This window comes from Heloderma suspectum, chromosome Z, assembly GCF_057233095.1.
Source record: "Heloderma suspectum isolate Gila_16-S chromosome Z, 16-S_ref, whole genome shotgun sequence".
NCBI classification, from domain to species: Eukaryota; Metazoa; Chordata; class Lepidosauria; order Squamata; family Helodermatidae; genus Heloderma; species Heloderma suspectum.
This window is the reverse complement of record NC_139476.1, coordinates 8,682,017-8,702,725: the sequence shown is the minus strand read 5'-3', so window position 1 is coordinate 8,702,725 and position 20,709 is coordinate 8,682,017. Positions and strand designations below refer to the sequence as shown.

General features: G+C 44.9%; 1 protein-coding gene across 1 annotated transcript in view; it reads right to left on the bottom strand.

The window, feature by feature from the left end:
- The window catches only part of UNC13A (unc-13 homolog A), a 189,837-nt gene that overhangs the window by 87,066 nt on the left and 82,062 nt on the right, over positions 1 to 20,709 (bottom strand). The window contains exons 14-18 of the mRNA XM_084825659.1: positions 18,220 to 18,298; positions 10,693 to 10,764; positions 8,462 to 8,681; positions 2,552 to 2,779; positions 1,339 to 1,480 (exon numbers count right to left, since the gene is read on the bottom strand). Coding sequence (XP_084681785.1) covers positions 1,339 to 1,480; positions 2,552 to 2,779; positions 8,462 to 8,681; positions 10,693 to 10,764; positions 18,220 to 18,298 — 741 coding nt within the window. The remainder of the gene's footprint in view (positions 1 to 1,338; positions 1,481 to 2,551; positions 2,780 to 8,461; positions 8,682 to 10,692; positions 10,765 to 18,219; positions 18,299 to 20,709) is intronic.

The window sequence follows — 20,709 nt, the reverse complement described above, 5'->3', positions numbered from 1 at the left end:
TGTAGAGCTTGAGCCAACATGAGATAGCCATAACTCTGTTCTTAAACCAACAGGGTTTGGTCACTGAAGTTCCCTCTTTTTTAAAAAAAGGAAATGTATTATTTCAGTGTTCTGAGAACAACATCACGAACTAAAAACCAAAATATTAACGTCACTAACTGAGTAGATGTGTACAAATAAATTTATACATCCAGAAAGGCTTACTTCTGAGTAAGCCTGCACAGGATTACAATATACCTTTTCCCCTACCTATCCCTTCTTCATCAGCAATCTAGCAATCAGTGAGAGTGATTCAGCCTTCAAAATTAGCTCACTCTTATCTCAGTTTCCTGTTAACCCTCCCTCCTGGTCAGAATGCTGACAGGAACACTGGGATTCCTCTCAAAATGTGGGAGAACTGGCAGCCTTCTAGCTTCAGAGTGAAACTGAGCATGTCTGACATAACTTTGCCAGCAGTTGCTGTCATAGGCATGGGGCAGAAAAACCTGAATAACTTCTGAACTTCTGCTCAGAACTTCATCAAACCAATGAAAAGCACAACTCCTCAACAAACTTCTTGACAAAGTACATCAGTAGTTTTCACCAAAATTTAAAGAAATATTGATATGCAGAGCTGCAGCTTGGAGAAATAAGTAAGAATGTGTCAATTTTCAGCACGTTTTAACTGGCCATAGCTGTGGCCATTTTTATCAGATCACTTTGAAATGTTGCACAACTGTAGACTTCATTGGGTAGATCATGGATGCTAAGTTTCACATTATTAGCTAACTGGGTTTCATTTTTAATAAACAGTAGAATTTTGAGGCTTATAATGGCAAAGCCTTTTTTTGGTGACTCATTTTAACTAAACGGGATCTCCTCTGCCCGTTTAATTAACCATCCCTCCCCACCCACAAAACCCCTTGAAAGCTATGGCAAACTGCATGTGCTCCAATTCCAGATTTAGCTTGCAATCCTATACCTACTTACCTGGGAGTAAACCCTATTGACCTCAACGGAACAAACGTCTGAGTAGAAATATAGGATTGCACCATCAATTCTCCTAGCTAAACTGGAATTCAGGAAGAGTAGAACTCAGAGCTAAACGAACCACATCAAACCTAAAAGGTATAGAAGGGAGGAATCACTTGATCCCTACTCTGCAGTTACTCAGCCAAGTTCCTGGCACTGAGCCCAGCCCATGCAATGTTGCTTGGACCCTATCAAGACAGCTTCCCAGCACACCAGTTGGTTGTGTGAATTACTTCTTGGAGAGAGTCGGTGGTGGCAGGTGGGGGACAGAAATGGCATAAACGTATATAAGAGATACTAGAGATGGAAGTCGCAAAGTGTACTTACAAATGGAAGTTCTCCTCCCAGACTGGGTTCAAATTGCCATAGATTGTTTTCGTTCTCTTTTTGGTCTTTCCAACCTGAACAGTAACATAGGGGTCGCTGGAGCCTGTTTTATCCTTTGCCTGCAAGCCTTGCGCACAGACAACTGCCATACAAAAGTACAATTCACACACACACACACACACACACACACGCCATTTTGATATGCGCGCACGCACATACAGACACACAACCAGCACCACCGAGAAAATTCCCACAAACAGACATGAACAGAGAAAGCAAATGAAAACAAGAGTGAGTGGCAGATAATAGACAGGAAAAAAGAGTTTAACTTTTTTTCTTTTCTTTTTCAGATCAATCGCTGGGCCAAAATGAGGCCTCCAGTTTTGCAGCTCCATTTGCATGCTACGAGCTTGGGGAGCGGGGGGAGGCATGTCAACTACAGAGGGGATGATTTTCAGGATCGGAACTCATCAGAGCTACCTTGCAGTCCTGATTGGATGGCAGTCACCATCGCCCCCAAAACACACCATTCTGCGACCCAAGCATCTCACAGTACAAGGCACATCCCCAAGTTAACAAAGACAGCAGGTTTATCAGGAAATGAGGATTGTGCCTGATAAATACAGAGAGAACATATGAACATCCTGGCAGGTGTTTGATCTCCTCCAAAGTTTGCCTCAAATTTCAGCCCCACTCCCCTCTGCAAAATTCAGTGGAAGCAATGTCATAGAGATGTGCAAAACAATCCCTGAGGAATGTTAGCACATTTCATCTGAAGTTCATTTTACTTCTGACAAGATTCCTACACATACATATTTTGCCTCTACAGGATCCTCCATATCAGATGTAAATTTTGCTTTAGGGTAAATGCAACACTGATGCTACAGAGGCCTAAGAAAGGTGTATGTGTGTGTGTGTGAGAGAGAGAGAGACAGAGAGAGAAAAAGAGAGAGAAAGACTGAGAGAGAGAGAGACAGAGAAAGAGACACACACAGAGAGAGACACACACAGAGAGAAAGATGGAGAGAGACAGAGAGAAAGACGGAGAGAGACAGTGAGAGAGACAGAGAGAGAAACAGAGAGAGAAAGACTGAGAGAGAGAGAGACAAAGAAAGAGACACACAGAGAGAGAAAGACGGAGAGAGACAGAGAGAAAGACAGAGAGAGACACACACCGAGAGAGAGAATGAACAGAAGTTTGTTGGTGTGGTACCTGTGATGCTGATTTTAGCTGACCACTTTGAGGTGCCATCCAGAACGCTCTGTTTGACAGCCTTCATCTGCTGGGTGTGAGTGGTCTTTGAAACAGCGAAGATCTCTTGGATCAGCTCGAAGATCTCAGGCTTATTACGCTCCCGGATCTTCATACGGTCTTTCAGCACCATGATAATATTCTGTGTACGGTCTTCTGCTCCATGCTTGGAGCTTTTCTCAGCCGCTCCTGGGTACGGAGAGAAGCACCGGCATAAAACTCCAGATTGTGACAGGCGTTGTTATTATATTATTGCTAATTATTGTTATGGTGAATTTGATTCCATTCATTCAGAAATCCATTTGGGGTATATTTATATTCTAACAGCAGTGGAGGCAGTGAGTAACATTATGCAGCAGTAATAAATTCATAAAATATTTCCACTAGACTTACCCTTATGAACTTCACCCCCACATCCCCTGTTTACCCCTCCCTCCATTACTCTCCCCCTTATATTGATTGCTAGATTGCAAGGCCCTTGTGTTTGGACTTGTCTTCCCATACATTGTGAAGCATCCTATAAATGCATGGCATAACAGTAATAATAATAATAACAACAACAACAACAACGTAGTAACATAACTACAAACCGGGATATCTCTCCTAAATTAAGGAATTCCATCTTTAAACAAATAGCTGTATCGAATTTGCTCTTTCCCCATCTTTCTGAAATCAAACTAAGCCTGCAACCTTGAACATACTTACTAGGGAGTTCGTCCTACTGAACTTAGTGAGCCTTGTTGTTGTTTAGTCGTTCAGTCGTGTCCGACTCTTCGTGACCCCATGGACCATAGCACGCCAGGCCTTCCTGTCCTGAGCAATCTCCCGGAGTGTGCTCAGGTTCATATTCATTGCATCGGTGATGCTATCTAGCCATCTCATCCTCTGCTGTCCCCTTCTCCTTTTGCCTTCAGTCTTTCCCAGCATCAGGGTCTTTTCCAGAGAGTTTTCTCTTCGCATTAGGTGGCCAAAATATTGGAGCTTCAGCTTCAGTATCTGTCCTTCCAATGAGCACTCAGGGTTGATTTCCTTTAGGATTGACTGATTTGACCTCCTTGCAGTCCAGGGCACTCGTAAGAGTCTTCTCCAGCACCACAGTTCGAAAGCATCAATTCTTCGGCGCTCAGCCTTCCTTATAGTCCAGCTCTCACAGCCATACATTACTACTGGGAAAACCATAGCTTTGATTAGACGGACCTTTGTCGGCAAGGTGATGTCTCTGCTTCTTACTATGCTGTCTAGGTTGGCCATAGCTTTCCTCCCAAGGAGCAAGCGTCTTTTAATTTCATGGCTACAGTCACCGTCTGTGGTGATCTTGGAGCCCAAGACAGTAAAATCTGTCACTGCTTCCATTTCTTCCCCTTCTATATGCCAGGAAGTGATAGGGCCAGATGCCATGATCTTCGTTTTTTTAATGTTGAGTTTCAAACCAGCTTTTGCACTCTCCTCTTTCACCCTCAACAAGAGGCTCTTGAGATCCTCTTCGCTTTCTGCCATTAGGGTGGTATCGTCTGCATATCGGAGGTTGTTGATAATTCTCCCAGCAATCTTAATTCCGACCTCTGATTCATCCAACCCGGCATTTCTCATGATGTACTCTGCATATAAGTTAAATAAGCAGGGTGACAATATGCAGCCTTGTCGTACTCCTTTCCCAATTTTGAACCACTCGGTTGTTCCATGTCCGGTTCTTACTGTTGCTTCTTGACCCTCGTACAGGTTTCTCAGGAGACAGGTAAGGTGGTCTGGTACTCCCATCACTTTAAGAATTTGCCACAGTTTGTTGTGATCCACACAATCAAAGGCTTTAGCGTAGTCAATGAAGCAGAAATAGACATTTTTCTGGAATTCTCTTGCTTTCTCCATGATGCAGCGAATGTTGGCGATTTGATCTCTAGTTCCTCTGCCTCTTTGAAACCCAGCTTGTACTTCCGGTAGTTCTTGGTTCGCATACTGCTGAAGCCTAGCTTGTAGGATTTTGAGCATCACCTTGCTGGCATGTGAAATGAGCGCAATTGTGCGGTAGTTTGAACACTCTTTGGCGTTGCCCTTCTTTGGAATTGGAATGTAAACTGACCTTTTCCAGTCTTGAGGCCATTGCTGGGTGTTCCAGATTTGTTGGCATATTGAATGCAGCACTTTAACAGCATCATCTTTTAGAATTTTAAATAGCTCAGCTGGAATACTGTCATCTCCGCTAGCTTTGTTGTTACTAATGCTTCCTAAGGCCCACTTGACTTCACTCTCGAGGATGTCCGGCTCAAGTTCAGTGACCGCACTATCATGGCTATCAAGGACATTACTATCATGGCTATCAAGGACATTAAGATCTTTCCTGTATAGTTCTTCTGTGTATTCTTTCCACCTCTTCTTAATCTCATCTGCTTCTGTGAGGTCCCTGCCTTCTTTGTCCTTTATCATGCCCGTCTTTGCACAAAACGTTCCCTTGAGATCTCCAATTTTCTTGAAGAGATCTCTAGTCTTTCCCTTTCTGTTGTTTTCCTCGATTTCCTTGCATTGTTCATTTAAGAAGGCCTTCTTGTCTCTCCTTGCTATTCTCTGGAACTCTGCATTCAGTTGGATATATCTTCCCCTTTCTCCCTTGCTTTTTGCTTCCCTTCTTTCCTCAGCTACTTGTAAAGCTTCATCAGACAGCCACTTGGCTTTCTTGCATTTCTTTTTCTTTGGGATGGATTGAGTTGCTGCCTCCTGAACAATGTTACGGACCTCCGTCCATAGTTCCTCAGGCACTCTGTCTATCAGGTCTAATCCCTGAAATCTATTCCTCACCTCCACTGTATATTCATCAGGGATATGATTTAGGTCATACCTGAATGGTTTAGTGGTTTTCCCTACGTTCTTCAATTTCAGCCGAAATTTTGCAAGAAGCAGCTCATGATCTGAGCCACAGTCAGCTCCAGGTCTTGTTTTTACTGACTGTATGGAGCTTCTCCATCTTTGGCTGCAAAGGACATAATCAATCTGATTTCGATATTGACCATCTGGTGATGTCCATGTGTAGAGTCGTCTCTTGTGCTGTTGGAAAAGAGTGTTTGCTATGATCAGCGTGTTCTCTTGGCAAAATTCTATTAGCTTTTGTCCTGCTTCATTTTGTACACCAAGGCCATGCCTGCCTGTTATCCCGGTGATTTCTTGACTTCCTACTTTAGCATTCCAGTCCCCTATGATGAAGAGGACATCTTTTTTTGGTGTTAGTTCTAGAAGGTGTTGGAGGTCTTCATAGAACCGATCAACCTCAGCTTCTTCGGCATCAGTGGTTGGGGCATAGACTTGAATTACTGTGATGTTGAATGGTTTGCCTTGGATTCGTACTGAGATCATTCTATCATTTTTAAGATTGTACCCCAGTACTGCTTTTCCCACCCTTTTGTTGACTATGAGTGCTACTCCATTTCTTCTAAGGGATTCTTGGCCACAATAGTAGATATGATGGTCACCTGAATTAAATTCGCCCATGCCTGTCCATTTTAGTTCGCTGATTCCCAAGATGTCAATGTTCAATCTTGCCATCTCATGTTTGACCACCTCCAGCTTACCTTGATTCATTGATCTTACATTCCAGGTTCCTAAACAATATTGTTCTTTACAGCATCGGATTTTCTTTTCACCACCAGACACATCCACAGCTGAGTGTCCTTTCGGCTTTGGCCCAGCCGCTTCACTCTTTCTGGCGCTACTTGGAAATACCCTCTGCTCTTCCCCAGGAGAATATTGGACACCTTCCGACCTGAGGGGCTCATCTTCTGGCGTCATCTCTTTTAGCCTTGTGATAAGTTCCATGGGATTTTCTTGGCAAGAATACTGGAGTGGGTTGCCATTTCCTTCTCCAGTGGACCACATTTTGTCAGAACTCTCTGCCATGACCTGTCCGTCTTGGGTGGCCCTGCACGGCATAGCTTATGGCTTCACTGAGTTACGCAAGCCCCTTCGCCACAACAAGGCAGTGATCCATGAAGGGGCCTTAGTTTTGAGTAAATGTACTTAGAGCCATACTGCACGCATGTTATTCTGCTCACTGCAGAAGTAAACAGACTCTGGAGATCTTCTAGTCTAATCCTCTTCTCAGTGCAGGCTCTGCAATGCAGGATGCAGCTACAACATTTGCTTAAATGCCTCTGGCAAAGGAGAACCCACCACCTCCCAAGGCAGTCTACTACACTGCTGAACAGCCCTCTCTCTTCAACAGCTTCACAAAATGTTTACCCGAAATCTGCTTCCTTGCAATTTCCACCCTTGGTTTCAGTCCTGCCCTTTGGGAGCAGCAGAGAATAATTCTCCTCTGTCTTAGCTTTTCAGATATTGGAAGACCTCTATCATGTCTCCCCTTAACCTTCTCTTCTCCGGGCTAAAAATACCCCGCTCTTTCAACCATTCCTCATAGAACTTGGCTTCAAGACCCGTCACCATCCTGGCTACTCTTCTCTGGGCATGCTCCAGTATGCTCCAGTTTGCCAAAGTCCTCCTTCGACATGGCACACACACTGTAGGTCACCGGAACAGCTCCCTCGGTGTCCATGATGTCACTGAGGATATCTAGACGACTCTGCCATTTCCCTCTCAGCCTTCCACACTAAACTTTCTGGTTTGCTCACTCTGCTTGCTCAGTGCAAACGCTCACTCCCAGGAAACAGAGACCCTTGCTACAGAGCTCACCAGTTCCCATCACCCCCGCTATGCAATGTAGCCCCACCCACAAGCAACAGGCTTTTATAGCAGCTGGATGAGTTTGGTGACCCACCAGCCAAAATTCCATTCTAAGTTTTTTTTCCACATTTGAGAAACAGATGAACACTCCTCCCCCTGTCCCCAGTGACAATTGGTTGAATCAGATGAGCCAGCCAGCACCCTAGGCAAAGAAAGAGAACAAATGCCCAAACTAGAGGGGTGGGGGAAGTGAGAGAACAAAACCTTCAAACAAGTCACAAATGCAGCTCAAAAACCCCACAAATCCACCCCTTTGCCTCTTAGAGCAGGTTTATGCAAAACTCCCATTTGCTCACTCCCAGTCCATGAGCTTTATTAATTCCCTTCAGTTTTAGCCAAATCATGATCCCCATAGCCTTCTAAAAACAAGTGTTAAGAGAGCCGGCGCCCCTGTAATTTGAGGACTAAACCTATCATCTACAGCATCTTTATACCAGCCTAAAAATCTGCATTTAAAAGGGGGCTTTCTGCTTCCATTTTAAATGCAGGATCACAACGGGCTCCCTTTGCATGTGCTTCTTTCCCTCCCGCCCTTATCTGAGTTCTTCCATATGTTTCATTATACAGTCACTAGATGGCGCTGTGATCTAGCTCCTCTTATTGTGAGTTTTCCTCTTTTCATGAGGGAACTCAAGCAGAACTCAAATGCTGTAATTTGATAGCTCATTGTCTCTGATCTTTTTAGAAAGGGTATTAAGGAATTAAGGTCATTTAGCATAGGAGATGCCCTGGAGGTTGACAACATCATCTAAAGGACCCACAAACTTCTGTGAGTAACCAATCTCAGTAGCAGGATAAAAGCTCTGTGTGAAGAAGCCCATACAAGTAATCTCTTCTAGGAGACACACACTGCCAGCACACAGCCATTCTTGCCCTATTAATTACAACAGGCATAAGAACCCTGTGCCCCCCAGATATTGCTGCACTCCAACCCCAACCAGCTCCAGACACTGATGGGAACTGGAGTCCAGCAACATCTGGAGGGTCACAGGTACCTCATCCCTGAGTTATGGGTCATATTTGCTTTGTTGTTGTTGTTAATGAAGGAGCTCCTGATTTTGAACTCTATCTCAGCTTTAAGGCGACAGCCACCTACACCAGTCCCCCATTCTCCAAACAATTCCGAACAAATGAGGTGACCCTCACTTTGTAAGCAGTCAGCGTTGAGGAGGTCTTGGCACTTTTCGTGACATTTCACACCACACTCGGTACATCGCATTCCTTGGCGTGCAATACCCCAGAGGAGGCCCTCACACTCGTAACAGTAGGTGGGTGTGGTGGCTGTCCACACCTCGAAGTTGTGGGGAGTTGTGCAAGAGATGGGGTAGATTAAGGCTTGGAGGGTCTTCTTGTAAACATGGTTTTTCTGAGGGGAGAGAACAAAGAACATACATGTTGGAACAAGGGAAGCTCTGTTATACCAGGCTGGACTATTTCCCCTCAAGCCCAATATTGCATAGCCTCTGTTGAGACACCAGCAGTCTTTGGCTCTCCTTTAGTGTCATAGTGGCAGCCATTCCATCAGGTTACTGGAAATAAGAACAGTAACTTTAAGAACTAATGCCTGAGTTTGCTTTTGTCCTCCCCCCCCCCCCCCCGCCATCCCTTTTTCCTTGTGTGTCCTGTGTTTTAGATTGAAAGCCTGAGGGCAGGGAATGTCTCACTGCTGGTATCTGCAAGCCACTCTGGGAGCCTTTTGAGCTAAAGATCGGGGTGAAAAATGCTTTAAATAAATGCATAAACAAATAAATAATAGCAAATATGACGGGCAGCATCTCTCAAGCTGAAAGAGATCTTTCCCATCACCTAATCCTTTAGGTGGAGAATGGAGATTGGAGGTGGCTGTGCAGGGGATGGTGGGGACGGCCATCGGAGGCGTGCCCACTACCTGCAGCCCCTGAAATGCTTCCCTGGAGTCAATGCACCCTTGGATGCCCATCTTGATTTAACCCTTTACATCCCTATTCTCTGTGACACTTATTATTATTAACCTTTATATACCACCTTTGCCAATAAAGCCATGACACAATAAAAACTAAAAACATAAAGAACAGGAAACACATGAGAATAACTACATAATGTTAAAGGCCGAATTAAAAAGATGCCATCTTCACACCCTTCCTAAAAGCCAAGAGAACGGGGGTCAATCATAGTTCTGGGGGAATGTATTCCACAGTTTTGGAGCAGCACAGGAGAAAGCTCTTTCACACGTGACTGACATGGGGCTCTGCAGGTAATGGTGCCCTCAAAAGGACCTCTCCTGCAGATCTTAGAATCACAAAATCATAGAATGGTAGGGTTGGAAGGGGCCTATAAGACCCTCAAGTCCAACCCCCTGCTCAATGCAGGAGTCCAAGTCAGAGCATCTCTGAGAGGTGGCTGTCCAGCTTCACCTTGAAGGCCTCCAGTGTGGGAGAGCCCGCCACCTCCCTAGGTAACTGGTTTTATTGTCATATTGCTCCAACCGTCAGGACGTTTTTCCCTATGTTCAGCCGGGATCTGGCTTCCTGTCACTTAAGCCCATTATTCCGTGTCCTGCACTCTGGGATGATCAAGAAGAGATCCTGGCCTTCCTCTCTGGGACAACCTTTCAATCTTATTTATATTGCTTCTTAAAGTGCATCTTCTGCGGCTTCTTGAGAATATGTAAGTGTGTGTTATACCAACCAACCTAGGCAAGTTGAAAAGGATAGAAGTCTTTGGGATTAAAAGCAGTATTTATTTGACAGCAATTGCACCTTCTAAATATGATCCAATGAATAATTCTAATTGTTTGGTTAAAGTATTCTAATCCATTCTAATCTTTGTAGATTCTGAACCATTGTATCTCACCCCATGTTACTGCCTTGGTCTTCTCAGCCAGGTTTTACACATCTTTCCTTTACTCTGCAGCCTCCCAGGCTACCCACGCTTCCTGAACTGAAAAAGCTCCATGGGAGGAGTTGCCTCATGATGTCTTTCTTCCTCATGCTGACTTTCATTGAAGTGCGGGTAGCCGAGGAGTCTATAAGCTGCTACAGAGATGATGGTATGATGAAAGATAGGACACTCACGCACACTCCTCAGCCACCTCATAAGTAAAGGGAGGACAAGAACCCCAAACCCAACCCATGAGAATTTCTCTGAAATTTGTTCTCTTTTGAATATCTTTTCGAAAGGAATTTCTTTTGTATCAAACTGAATGAGAATGGTAAAAAAAAACGTGGGAGAAATTTTCAGCACAGCACTAGTTTCTGCCGACATCGCTTGGTCATCATCCTATCCCAGTCCAGTTTCATCCTGGCCTCTGAAGTGCAACTATAGGCCAAATTCTACTACTGTAGAAGAACATTCATGTATATATATACAGTATATATTAAAAAGGCTGGGGCACTTACTAGCTCTTCATTGTTTAAAGTGCTTGACGCAAGTGCTGACGTGATCCCGGCTTTCCTGGACTGGACCAAGGACTATTGGAAGGAAGCATAATGAATAATCAAATCCAGAATCCATTGCGGAAGAACCAAAAGTGGTGGAGAGATTCTGTCTTGTTCACATGCCGTTAGCCAGGGTGGGCTCAAAATCTGGCATTGTAATCACTTCAAAATCACTTCAAAACTAAAATATCACCTAATCAATTTTTTTTTAATCCTTAAAGGACATTTTTCTTGCAAAAGTTTTATGTGGTTGTTGTTCCCATCCAAATCTAAAACCCTATCTTGTTTCCACTTTTTGGGGTGGGGTGAGGTGGGGACAGGGAGTTGAATTTCCAGGTGGTTTTCCATATGGCTGGTGCTATTGGGTGGGTACTGGTCAGGTGAAACCAGATTACAGTTTCCCATGGGACAGTACCGTAATGTGCTTCAGTGTTCGTGCACTAACCTTATGAGCCAGGAGAGACTTTTTTAGAATACAGGCAAAAGCTTTCTGAAAGTTGACCAAGAGCTTGTAAAAACCAAGTCAATTTTGAATCAAGACTGGGAGAGTTTGTCCACCACTAATTTTTCTCAGGAGAAAGATTTGAGAGGCTGGGGGGGGGGAGTAAATCAAAAGACAATACTCACCATAGCCTGCAAAGATGTGGTGGCCGAAAATGAGTGAGAAGGGAGGAAAGGAAAATGCATTAATATGACTCGGAAAACTGGAAAACAATACCTTCCAGACTTTTCCCATGATAAGGTAAAGGGCATATCTCTTTCCTTTAAATCAGGAGTGGGGAATCTGGAACTCTCCAGATGTTGCTGGACTTTAACTGCATCAGCCCCATGGAATAATGGGAGTTGGGCTCCAACAACATCTGGAGCATCATGGGTTCCTCACCCCAGCCTTAAACATATTAAGCCCTACCTGGTTTTGACAAAATATTCTTAACTTAAGCCCCTTTCCCTCACATTCCTATCACAACTTCTCAGGTTGACCAAGAGGTTGACTCTTAATTCCACCACCACTAACTTGGAATCAAAATAATTCCTATAGACACATAGAATACCTCCAGGGACAGTTAAAGCGAGGGCAACACCATCACACATAATTACATGCTTGAATGCACAGTCCAAGGTTTGTAAACTACCCCACTCCTAAGTTTGGTACCCACATGTGAGATAGAACCATCAGCATCTCCTAACCCCCCAACTATCCAGTCAAGGTGCCAGGGGAGAGGGTGAGGCATGCAGCAACAGCACCAAAGGGAAAGTGCAGAAGCTCAGCCAAAAGGCAGACAGACAACAGAAGAGGGAAGATCAAATCTAGATGTACCAGCCTTCGGGGGATTCAAATGGAATTTACGAGAGTTGTCCACTGTTTGGAGAGGGAGGTGGTCTCGCTAGCATAACTTAAGGGGGGGAGGTCCCTCTCTTATCATGAAGCCTCTAAGCGCAGCTTTTCACACAAGGCCAGTTGGGTAGACCATCTAAGTTCCACCCCTGCCTTCTCTCTCTTTGCTCTGCGCCTGTGTCTGGCATCTATTAGGTCATTCTCCCCAAACCCCGCCTCCTCTTGTTCGCTGCCTCTCCTGGGGGGTGGGGTGAGGAAGGACCCTCGTGCTCAGCTATCTGGATGTTTGTAACCTGAGAAGCAGGCCTGCTCATATCTGGACTAGCTTGGGAAAACACCTCCCCCATGTCTGATGGTTCTCCTTCAGAATCTGAACTGCTATCCCACTCCCTGCGCTCAGAAACACCCCTGACATTTTCAGTCACACTAAACTAAATTTCCCAGGGCCCCTTTATTACACTGGTCAGCCTAATCATGGCTCCCAGTCAAGAAGCTTTGGGAACTGAAGCTTTCGGAACTGTTGATCAGGATCTCTCGAGCCCACCTGCACAAAACTACAGTTGCCAGGGTTCCTTGATCAAGGACCAGTCAAGGAGCCTTGGGAACTGTAGATCTTTAGAGGGCTCAAGATCTCTAGAGCAGAAATCTTAGCACACATGAGACTACAATTCCCGTGGTTCCTTGACTGCGAAAGGTAGTAAACGAGGGTACCTCTCCTCCTCAAACAACTGTGCAGAAGAGAGTTTTTTGGGCGAATTAATGCCTTGCAAATTAATGCAAAGCTACACATCTCATTGCTTCATGCCATAATATGTGAACCGCTTGCAGAGTTTATTATATTAAGTGGTATAGAAATATCACTGATAAACAAATAATAAATAACTGACACAGGTTCCTGCAAAGGGCCATGGGAACTGTAGTTTGAAGGCAAGGACTGAGAATAACATTAGGAGATTCTTTGGCCTTCTTCACTGAACTACAATGAATCCCACGGCTCCTTGTTTGGGACTCTTGTTTAACTTCATAGAGTGGATGTCATATCTGGCTCATGTATAGCCACAGGTCACAAGTGTGGCAATTCAGAAAAGAGAACAATATGATGCTGTCTAACACCATTAGGTCTATCAAGTATTGTCTAAGTCGGCCTCCCCCAACCTGGTTGCCGTCCAGATATGTTGGACTACAACTTCCACAATCTCCAGTCATCTGTCATGCTAGCTCAGGATGATGGGATTGTAGTCCAGGTTGGGGAAGTCTGGTCTAAGATGATAGTCTGACATCTTGAAGAGATGCTGACCATCAGGAACTGCCCCATGTGACAAGTCACGTCACTACAACATCTTCTGGGCTGACTGACTGGCCATTGGCTTCTCCTGGGCAGGAAGGATGATAAAAGGGCTCCGTTTCAGATCTTGTTGCTCAAGCTGAATTCCACTATCTGAGCTTTGGCATGCCTTGTGCTTTTGGTCTTGGTTGCTTTACAGTTCCACATTCTGGTTTGCCCTCTGATTCTGGTTGCTCTTCGGCCCTGACTTCTGATTCCCAGCTCCTGACTCACTCCAGAGTGCTGCCCACGACCTAGTCCTGACACAGGCCTTTTCTCGCCTCCCTAGCTGGAAATGTTGTGGACCGAACCTGAGGCCTTCTGTATCCACAGCCTGTTCTCTGCCACTGAGCTATGGATGCTCCTGATGAACAAATGAAGTGCTTTATACAGAGTCAGATCCATTAAACCCAATATTGTCTGCTCTGAGGGCTTCTCCACATTAATGGAAAATCCCACTGCTTTACCAGGGCTTTCTGCTCCTGGATTCTTTGCAGGATTACGATTGGCTCCATTACACAGGCGACCACATGGTTTGAATGGAAGCCTTTCGTTTCAGCACTTTCCCTATGTTTTCCTTTAGACAGCGCCATCTAGTGGCTGAAATATAGCGCTACGGCGGCATTACAGGCTACCAATTCTACACATTTTTTTTAAAGACCTGATTTAGTCCTGTGTCTTTTTATAGCGGGATAAACCTGAAAAGGTGCGGGAGGGGCCCTGGATGTTGACGACATCATGTAATGGACCCACAAATGTCCGTGAGTGACCAATCACGAGCATGCAATTAATTGCTGGTGTAGAAAAGCCCTGACAGACAGTGGCTGTCCAAGGTCTCTGAGGTTCTTGCCCCATGAGATCCTTTTAACTGGAGATGCCAGGGATTGAATCTGGGACTTTCTGCACAGAAAGCACGTATTCTATCACTGAACTATGGCCTTCAGTGAAGTTAGCACAAAGGGGTTTTTTCATAAGGACAGCATGCAAGGAAAAGCGCAAGATATATACTATTATGACTATAACCATGTGTTGAAGGGCTCACACAACAAAGGAGGATTATTTCTTGGGGAGAAGCGAGGTTCGGGAGTGTTGGTGGTGGCAGGACAAAGCTGGAAAACTGAAACACAGGAAGACTGAGGGATCCATACTGGGCAAAGAGTACAGTGTCTTTTAAAGCGACAGCACCTTATGACAACAATTTACCAATCCCAAAACCTCTTAAAAGCTCATTGGTTGCCCAGATGGCCAAGTGCTTTCCTTTCCCTAGAGCAGCCTTCTCCAACCTGGTGACCTACAGATGTACTGGACTATGGACCAACACATTTGAAAGGCACCAAGTTGGAGGAGGCCACCCTAGAGTCTTGGAGAGGAGTTCAGTCTCTCCCAGAGATGGGAAGGGGAAACTCTGTTCATACTATAATTCAACCTCCCCCAACCTGGTGCCCTCCAGATGTTTTAGACTACATCTCCCACAAACCCTGATAATTGGCCATGCTGGCTAGGTCTGTTGGGAGCTGTAGCCCAAAACATCTGGAGGGCACCAGGTTGGGGAAAGCTGCTATAATTAATCGAAACCAGGTCTTAGACCCAGAACCATGGGATGAGTCAATCCTGGAGGTTAATCAAGTCATAAACACAGGGAGGAGATTGCCTCTGCTGATGTGCTGATAGCCTTCCCCTTATCATCAAGGATGACAAGGGAAGGCTAAAGATGGTATGATATTCACACTGGTATGCAAGTGTCCCCCACCCAGTTGCAGTCCAAACTGGTACAGCCCAGACAGAGGTTTACCATTTGAGTAAGGGAAATGCATTCTGCCCACACTCAAATATATTATTTCCTTTATTTTACAACATTAATTAAATATCCGTCACTATGGCATATAGACGTGGTGGAGCAAGGAACCTCTACGTGGGTACAGCGTGTCCCTGAACAGTAAATGCATAAAAACACATTGCATATGCACACTCCCCCAGTGGGGAGCGGGACACTTCTTCACTGGAGGCTGGATTGCAAATTTATTTTGTCCAATGAAAATCAACCAGAACCATTCAGAAAAAAAGTCAGCCTCATCTGCATAACCCCTTTCTTTGCAGAGTTTCATCCAGAGTTCCATCTTTTGGTCCCAGTATGTGGCTTATATTCCTTAAGCTCCCAGCAAAAGGGAAACAAATGGCCTGAGGAGGGTGAACATAAAGCCAGAATTTATGGCTGTTTTGTTTTTTTAACTACATCAATTTTTTTTGCCAAAACAGACTGGAAAGAGATGTCAAAACTCAGAAAAGCTTAGTATAAAACATTCCCCCTCCCTGTGTTTCCTATTTTTCTCCAAATTTTCCAGGTAAGAGAATTTCCTTGCCTGCTTTATTTCTCAACTCCTGAGGGACCCCAATGCCCCTGCACCACCAATCCGGTAGAGGTCCCAAGAGGGCTCATGGGATATGGGTCTTAAGGCAAGGGACTCATAGGGTGCTCTCCCTTTAACCTCATTCTCACCAGATCACTGATGACTAGCGGAAGAGATTTACGTCCAGGTTTAATGTCAGGCATGCTGTCAATACAGCGCAGAAACTTTACCGCCGCTCCCCTGAGGGATAACATAGGCAGAACAGCGTCACAGAGAAGAAGATAGAAGAAGAAAAACAAAATGAGCTGTATTAGCAAAGCAAAGCAGAGGCAATTCAATGAACTATGGCATCCTGGAGCCGTGGTAACAGAGGACAGGGTCTTTGCCCCCGCTCCTCTTCTCGGCCTTTGTATCTCACTGAATTTGGAGGGTGCGGGGAGTTAAGCAAGGAAATTCTCCCAACAATTGTTTACCTGCAGAAATATTTATATTCTATGCTGCCATTATGGATGTTGGATTTAAAGGTAATCAAAAAATTAATCATAATCAGCAGCAGCTTATTTGAGATCTGGAGTAACATAGTGACTATAGTTATATTTCGACTCCATACTTACATTATTGGTTTCATACCAGTTTGAACTGTCATGGTATCCCCTGAAGGATTCTGGGAACTGAACTTTGGCGCAGGGGCCGAGACTTCTCTGTTTCCTTAATGCTTAATATACAGTTAACACTTAAGTATTTTAATATTTTGAGGGTTCAAAGTGCTTCACATGCATTATTTTCCTTTCAGCAACCCATGTAAGCAGGCTGGCCTTACAATTAGCCAGAGTGAGATCTGCCTCAGATTTGGGGTGTCATGAAAGGGCAGCTAATAGTTATTTAACTTATTGTTGTTGTATCTTTACTACCAAGGAATGGGGACAAAAGCTTGTGGTGTTTTCTGCCCTGGGAGCCAAAATAACAGGACTGGCCGTGCATATTATATGCAAATAGTACCTGGGAGGGGACCGTTTCCTGCTCTGCCTCAGGTGGCAAAATATCTTGGGTTGGCCCTGCATGCAAGGTTGGGTTGGGGAACTTGTGGTCCAGTGTGCGGGGAGAATTGGAATCAGTCCTCTTACCCTAGCCCTGCTCTCCCCAAATGCCAGCCCCACATCCACCCCGCCCACTTTCCAATTTGCATAAAAAGGGGAGGTGTTGAAGTGTGCCGTATCAAAGTATGAATGTGTCAGCTGAAATGCATTGTGTTGCTATTTATAGTAATGCTACAGGTTTTTTTTAATCAATACATACTGACATTACAAGGGATATTAGTCCCATGCAAAGGAATGCAGAGCTCAGCCTGCAATGCCCCCCATGACCACAAGGGGCACTGTAGGCAAGTTCCATTCATCACCACTAGGGGGAGCCCTGCTGCTTAGGCCTGTGACACAAAATGGCGGATGGCGCACAAAATGCCGCCATGCTTCAGACTTCCGAATCTGAAGCAATGCACAGGCCTACTTAACACAGAGTGTAATGTCCTTGTCATGCAGGGGTGAGCACTTTTTTGAGGAGCGGATCTCTATTTTTTAAGATTATGAACTAATATAACTCCACATACCTAGGGAGACCTTTGAATATCCAGAAACCACAAGCATTTTTAGGGCACCAGTTCAGTACGAGAAAGAATGGTGATGGTGGATTGATAGGAAGGGAAGGATGAATAGTTTGAGATTCAGACTATTTTTAGATACAGGATGCAGATTGATTAACCTGGAAGGGTAGGCAGATAAAAAGATATTGTAGGTACACTGAGTTGAATACTTATGTACTTAAGGCCACATACAGTGCGATCTTATGCATGTCTACTCAGACATAAGACCTACTGAGTTCAATGAGCCTTACTCCCAGGTAAGTTTAGAATCACAGAATCATAGGGTTGGAAGGGGCCTACAAGGCCATCGAGTCCAACCCCTTGCTCAGTGCAGGAAGCCTGATTCCCAGGCGGTCCCCCATCCAAGGACTAACCAGGGCTGACCCTGCTTAGCTTCCGAGATCAGACGAGATCAGGCGCATCCAGCTGTTTCCTTGTGAGTTTGCATAGGATCGCAGCATTAGTAAGTTTGAGGCTGAGTGAGGATTTGAACTACAGCAGTTTTCAGCCCACACTCTCAGCTACTAAGTTACACCAGATCTCAGGATACAAAATATGGAGGCAACACATCCCATTACTTCAGTTTCAGTTGCTGATTCAATTTCTGGTTGTGGAAAAACCATTGGATTAACTCCAGCCACTGGGGGATGGCTGGGGAGAAGACTCTGGGATGCTGTTCAATTAAAAGGGGGAAGCAAAGATATATCCCTCCTTCTGTTAACCCGGCTCCAGAGGGACACACAGCAAAATTCCTGCAGTTCCAGAGCAGATTAAGCCAGCAGCTGCCGGAGAGAGAGAGGGAGAGAGAGAGAGAGAAGAAAGATGTTAAGAGAAACCTCACCAAATCGCTAACTAGGGGGATAGGTTTTCTTTTGCGAATGTCAGGCATACTATCAATTATGATCAAACCGCCACCAGGCCTGGAAAAAAAAAAGACAAAAACAGTCAGATAACACATGAGGAAGAAGAGGAGGAAAAGGTGGAAAAGGGAGGTGAAAAGAGGGGAGAGGTACGGGAGAGGACCCGGGGGGCAGGGGAAGACACACATTGCACAGTAGCAATGGATGCTACTGTAACAGGGAGCTAGGGCTTGCTGGAGCAACCAGAATCTCTAGCCCAAATCAGCGCTCCCAGAATGGGACAAGTCACGGACCTCTGCTGACTTGTCTGATTCCAGGAGTGAGGATTTGGGCTAGTTTCTAGGGCTGAGCTAGCAAGCACTGGTGGACCGTCCGCACCAGATCCTGCCCGTAGACTGAGGGCTGGCTGCGGAAGAAGATGGCAAGTTCGTGCATTTTGTGGGGCACCTGCCCAGGGCAGCACCCCCATTCTCCCTCTGCATAGAAAAGGCCAGAGGGAGATGGAGAGAATTCTGATTTTGCATGTGCCACATCTTCCAGGCTGATGGAAGACGAGCCCTGCTGGATCAGGCCCAGGGTCCATCTAGTCCAGCATTCTGTTCACACAGTGGCCAACCAGCTGTCGACCGGGAACCCACAAGCAGGGCATGAGTGCAACAGCACCCTCCAGCCCATGTTCCCCAGCAACTGTGAACATAGGCTCACTGCCTCTGGAAATGGTGGTCGCACATAGCCATGATAATAGCCATTGATAGCCTTTTCCTCCAGGAATTTGTCTATCCGAGCCTCAGCTTCTACACTCTGGGCTTGGGGGACAGGGTTTTTTGCCTGCTCTACACTGTCCACCCAATGGGGAGTGACAATTAGACAAACACTGTATGTTTCCAGGCCCAATTCAAGGTGTTGGTTTTAACCTATAAAGCCTTACATGGCTAAGGACCACAATACCTGATGGAGTACCTCTCCTGGCTCAAACGTACCCATACACTACGCTCAGCATAGTGTACACTACGCTCAATATGCCCCCTCTTTAATGAGCTTCCGCCAAGCACTAAAAACATGGTTATTCAGGCAGGCATTTGGGGTGGGTCAGGGTATTTTTAAATAATGCTTTAACGTATAATTTTACTGTTTTAAATTGTACCACTGTACATCGCCCAGAGTGGCCAGGTAACTGGTCAGATGGGCGATTAAGAAATTTAATAAATAAATAAATAAAATCTAAGGTCCTCCTCCAGGTGCCTACTCCAAGGGAAGTACAAAGGGACAGAAGACAGCAGCAAGGGGGAGGGCCTTCTCAGTGGTAGCCCCACAATTCTGGGTGGACTCGATGGTCTTACAGGCCACTTCCAACCTTCCTGTTCTATGATTCTATTCTATGATTCTATGGAATGATCTCCCCGATGAGGCCCACCTGGCACCAACATTGTTATCTTTTCTCCTTTCCCAGGCATTTGGCAGCCTGTGATGAGTTTTAATCGATCCTGGATTTGTTTTATGGTTTGGCTGATTGCTCAAAGTTGATTTTAGATACATGCTGCCTTTCTGTATACTGTCTGTTTGTGTGTATTTTTAAATTTTGCTTATTGTATTTTTAACATTTTAGCCTTTGTAAATTGCCCAGAGTACTTTGGCTACAGAGCAGTACAGAAATGTAAATCATCATCATTGAGGGTGTCTAAATTTGTTAGGCAATTTATTTAGTCACAATGGTAGGAATGTGTGGGGAAAAGTAACACAGACAGGTAAAAACAATGGTGAGCACTGAGGCACCTTTAAGGTGATGGGGGAGGCCAAAGATTTGCCACTCAGGGCTATGGGATGCAGGCAGGTAGGGTATGGAATGCCTTTGGGAACTTAAAGGAAATCTGTTGTGCAGCAGTACTAACAAGGATGTGAAATAAACATATTATTCCCAAGTAATAGCTGGGAATTTGGGGAAAAAATAATAGTGAATTGTTAAATAGCGCTGAGCGTAACTTTATTTCTTTGTTAAGCATGACATGCCAGCTCAAAAGTAATCATATAAATATTAGGGATATCACTGAGAGACTTCAGGATGAGGACATCTGTCCTCATCTTGACTTCTCTACTCCTTTTGGGTCAGCTCAGAAACATTATACATGGAAGACATTTTACTTTTTAAAGAAAGGCATGCTCTTGAATCAGTTCTTAGAAAGGTTTTTCTGAAATGTGTTTTGCTTGTTACAACAACTACTTTGAATTTATGTATATATTCTATACATGGGGGCACACTGCAGCAGAACCATGCAGGAGCCGCTTTTAAGGAAAAAAGACACACTAAAAGGTCTTTCCAAAAATGCACCTTTTCCAGAAGGAAGCTGCAGGGTTGCTGCAGATTGGTGACGGCATCATCTGTTGCGAACGACCCTGATGTGCTCTTGCTCTGCACTAAATTGGCAGTGTAAATTGGGCCTTGGCTTCCCTCTCAAGCATCTGTTATTTGAACA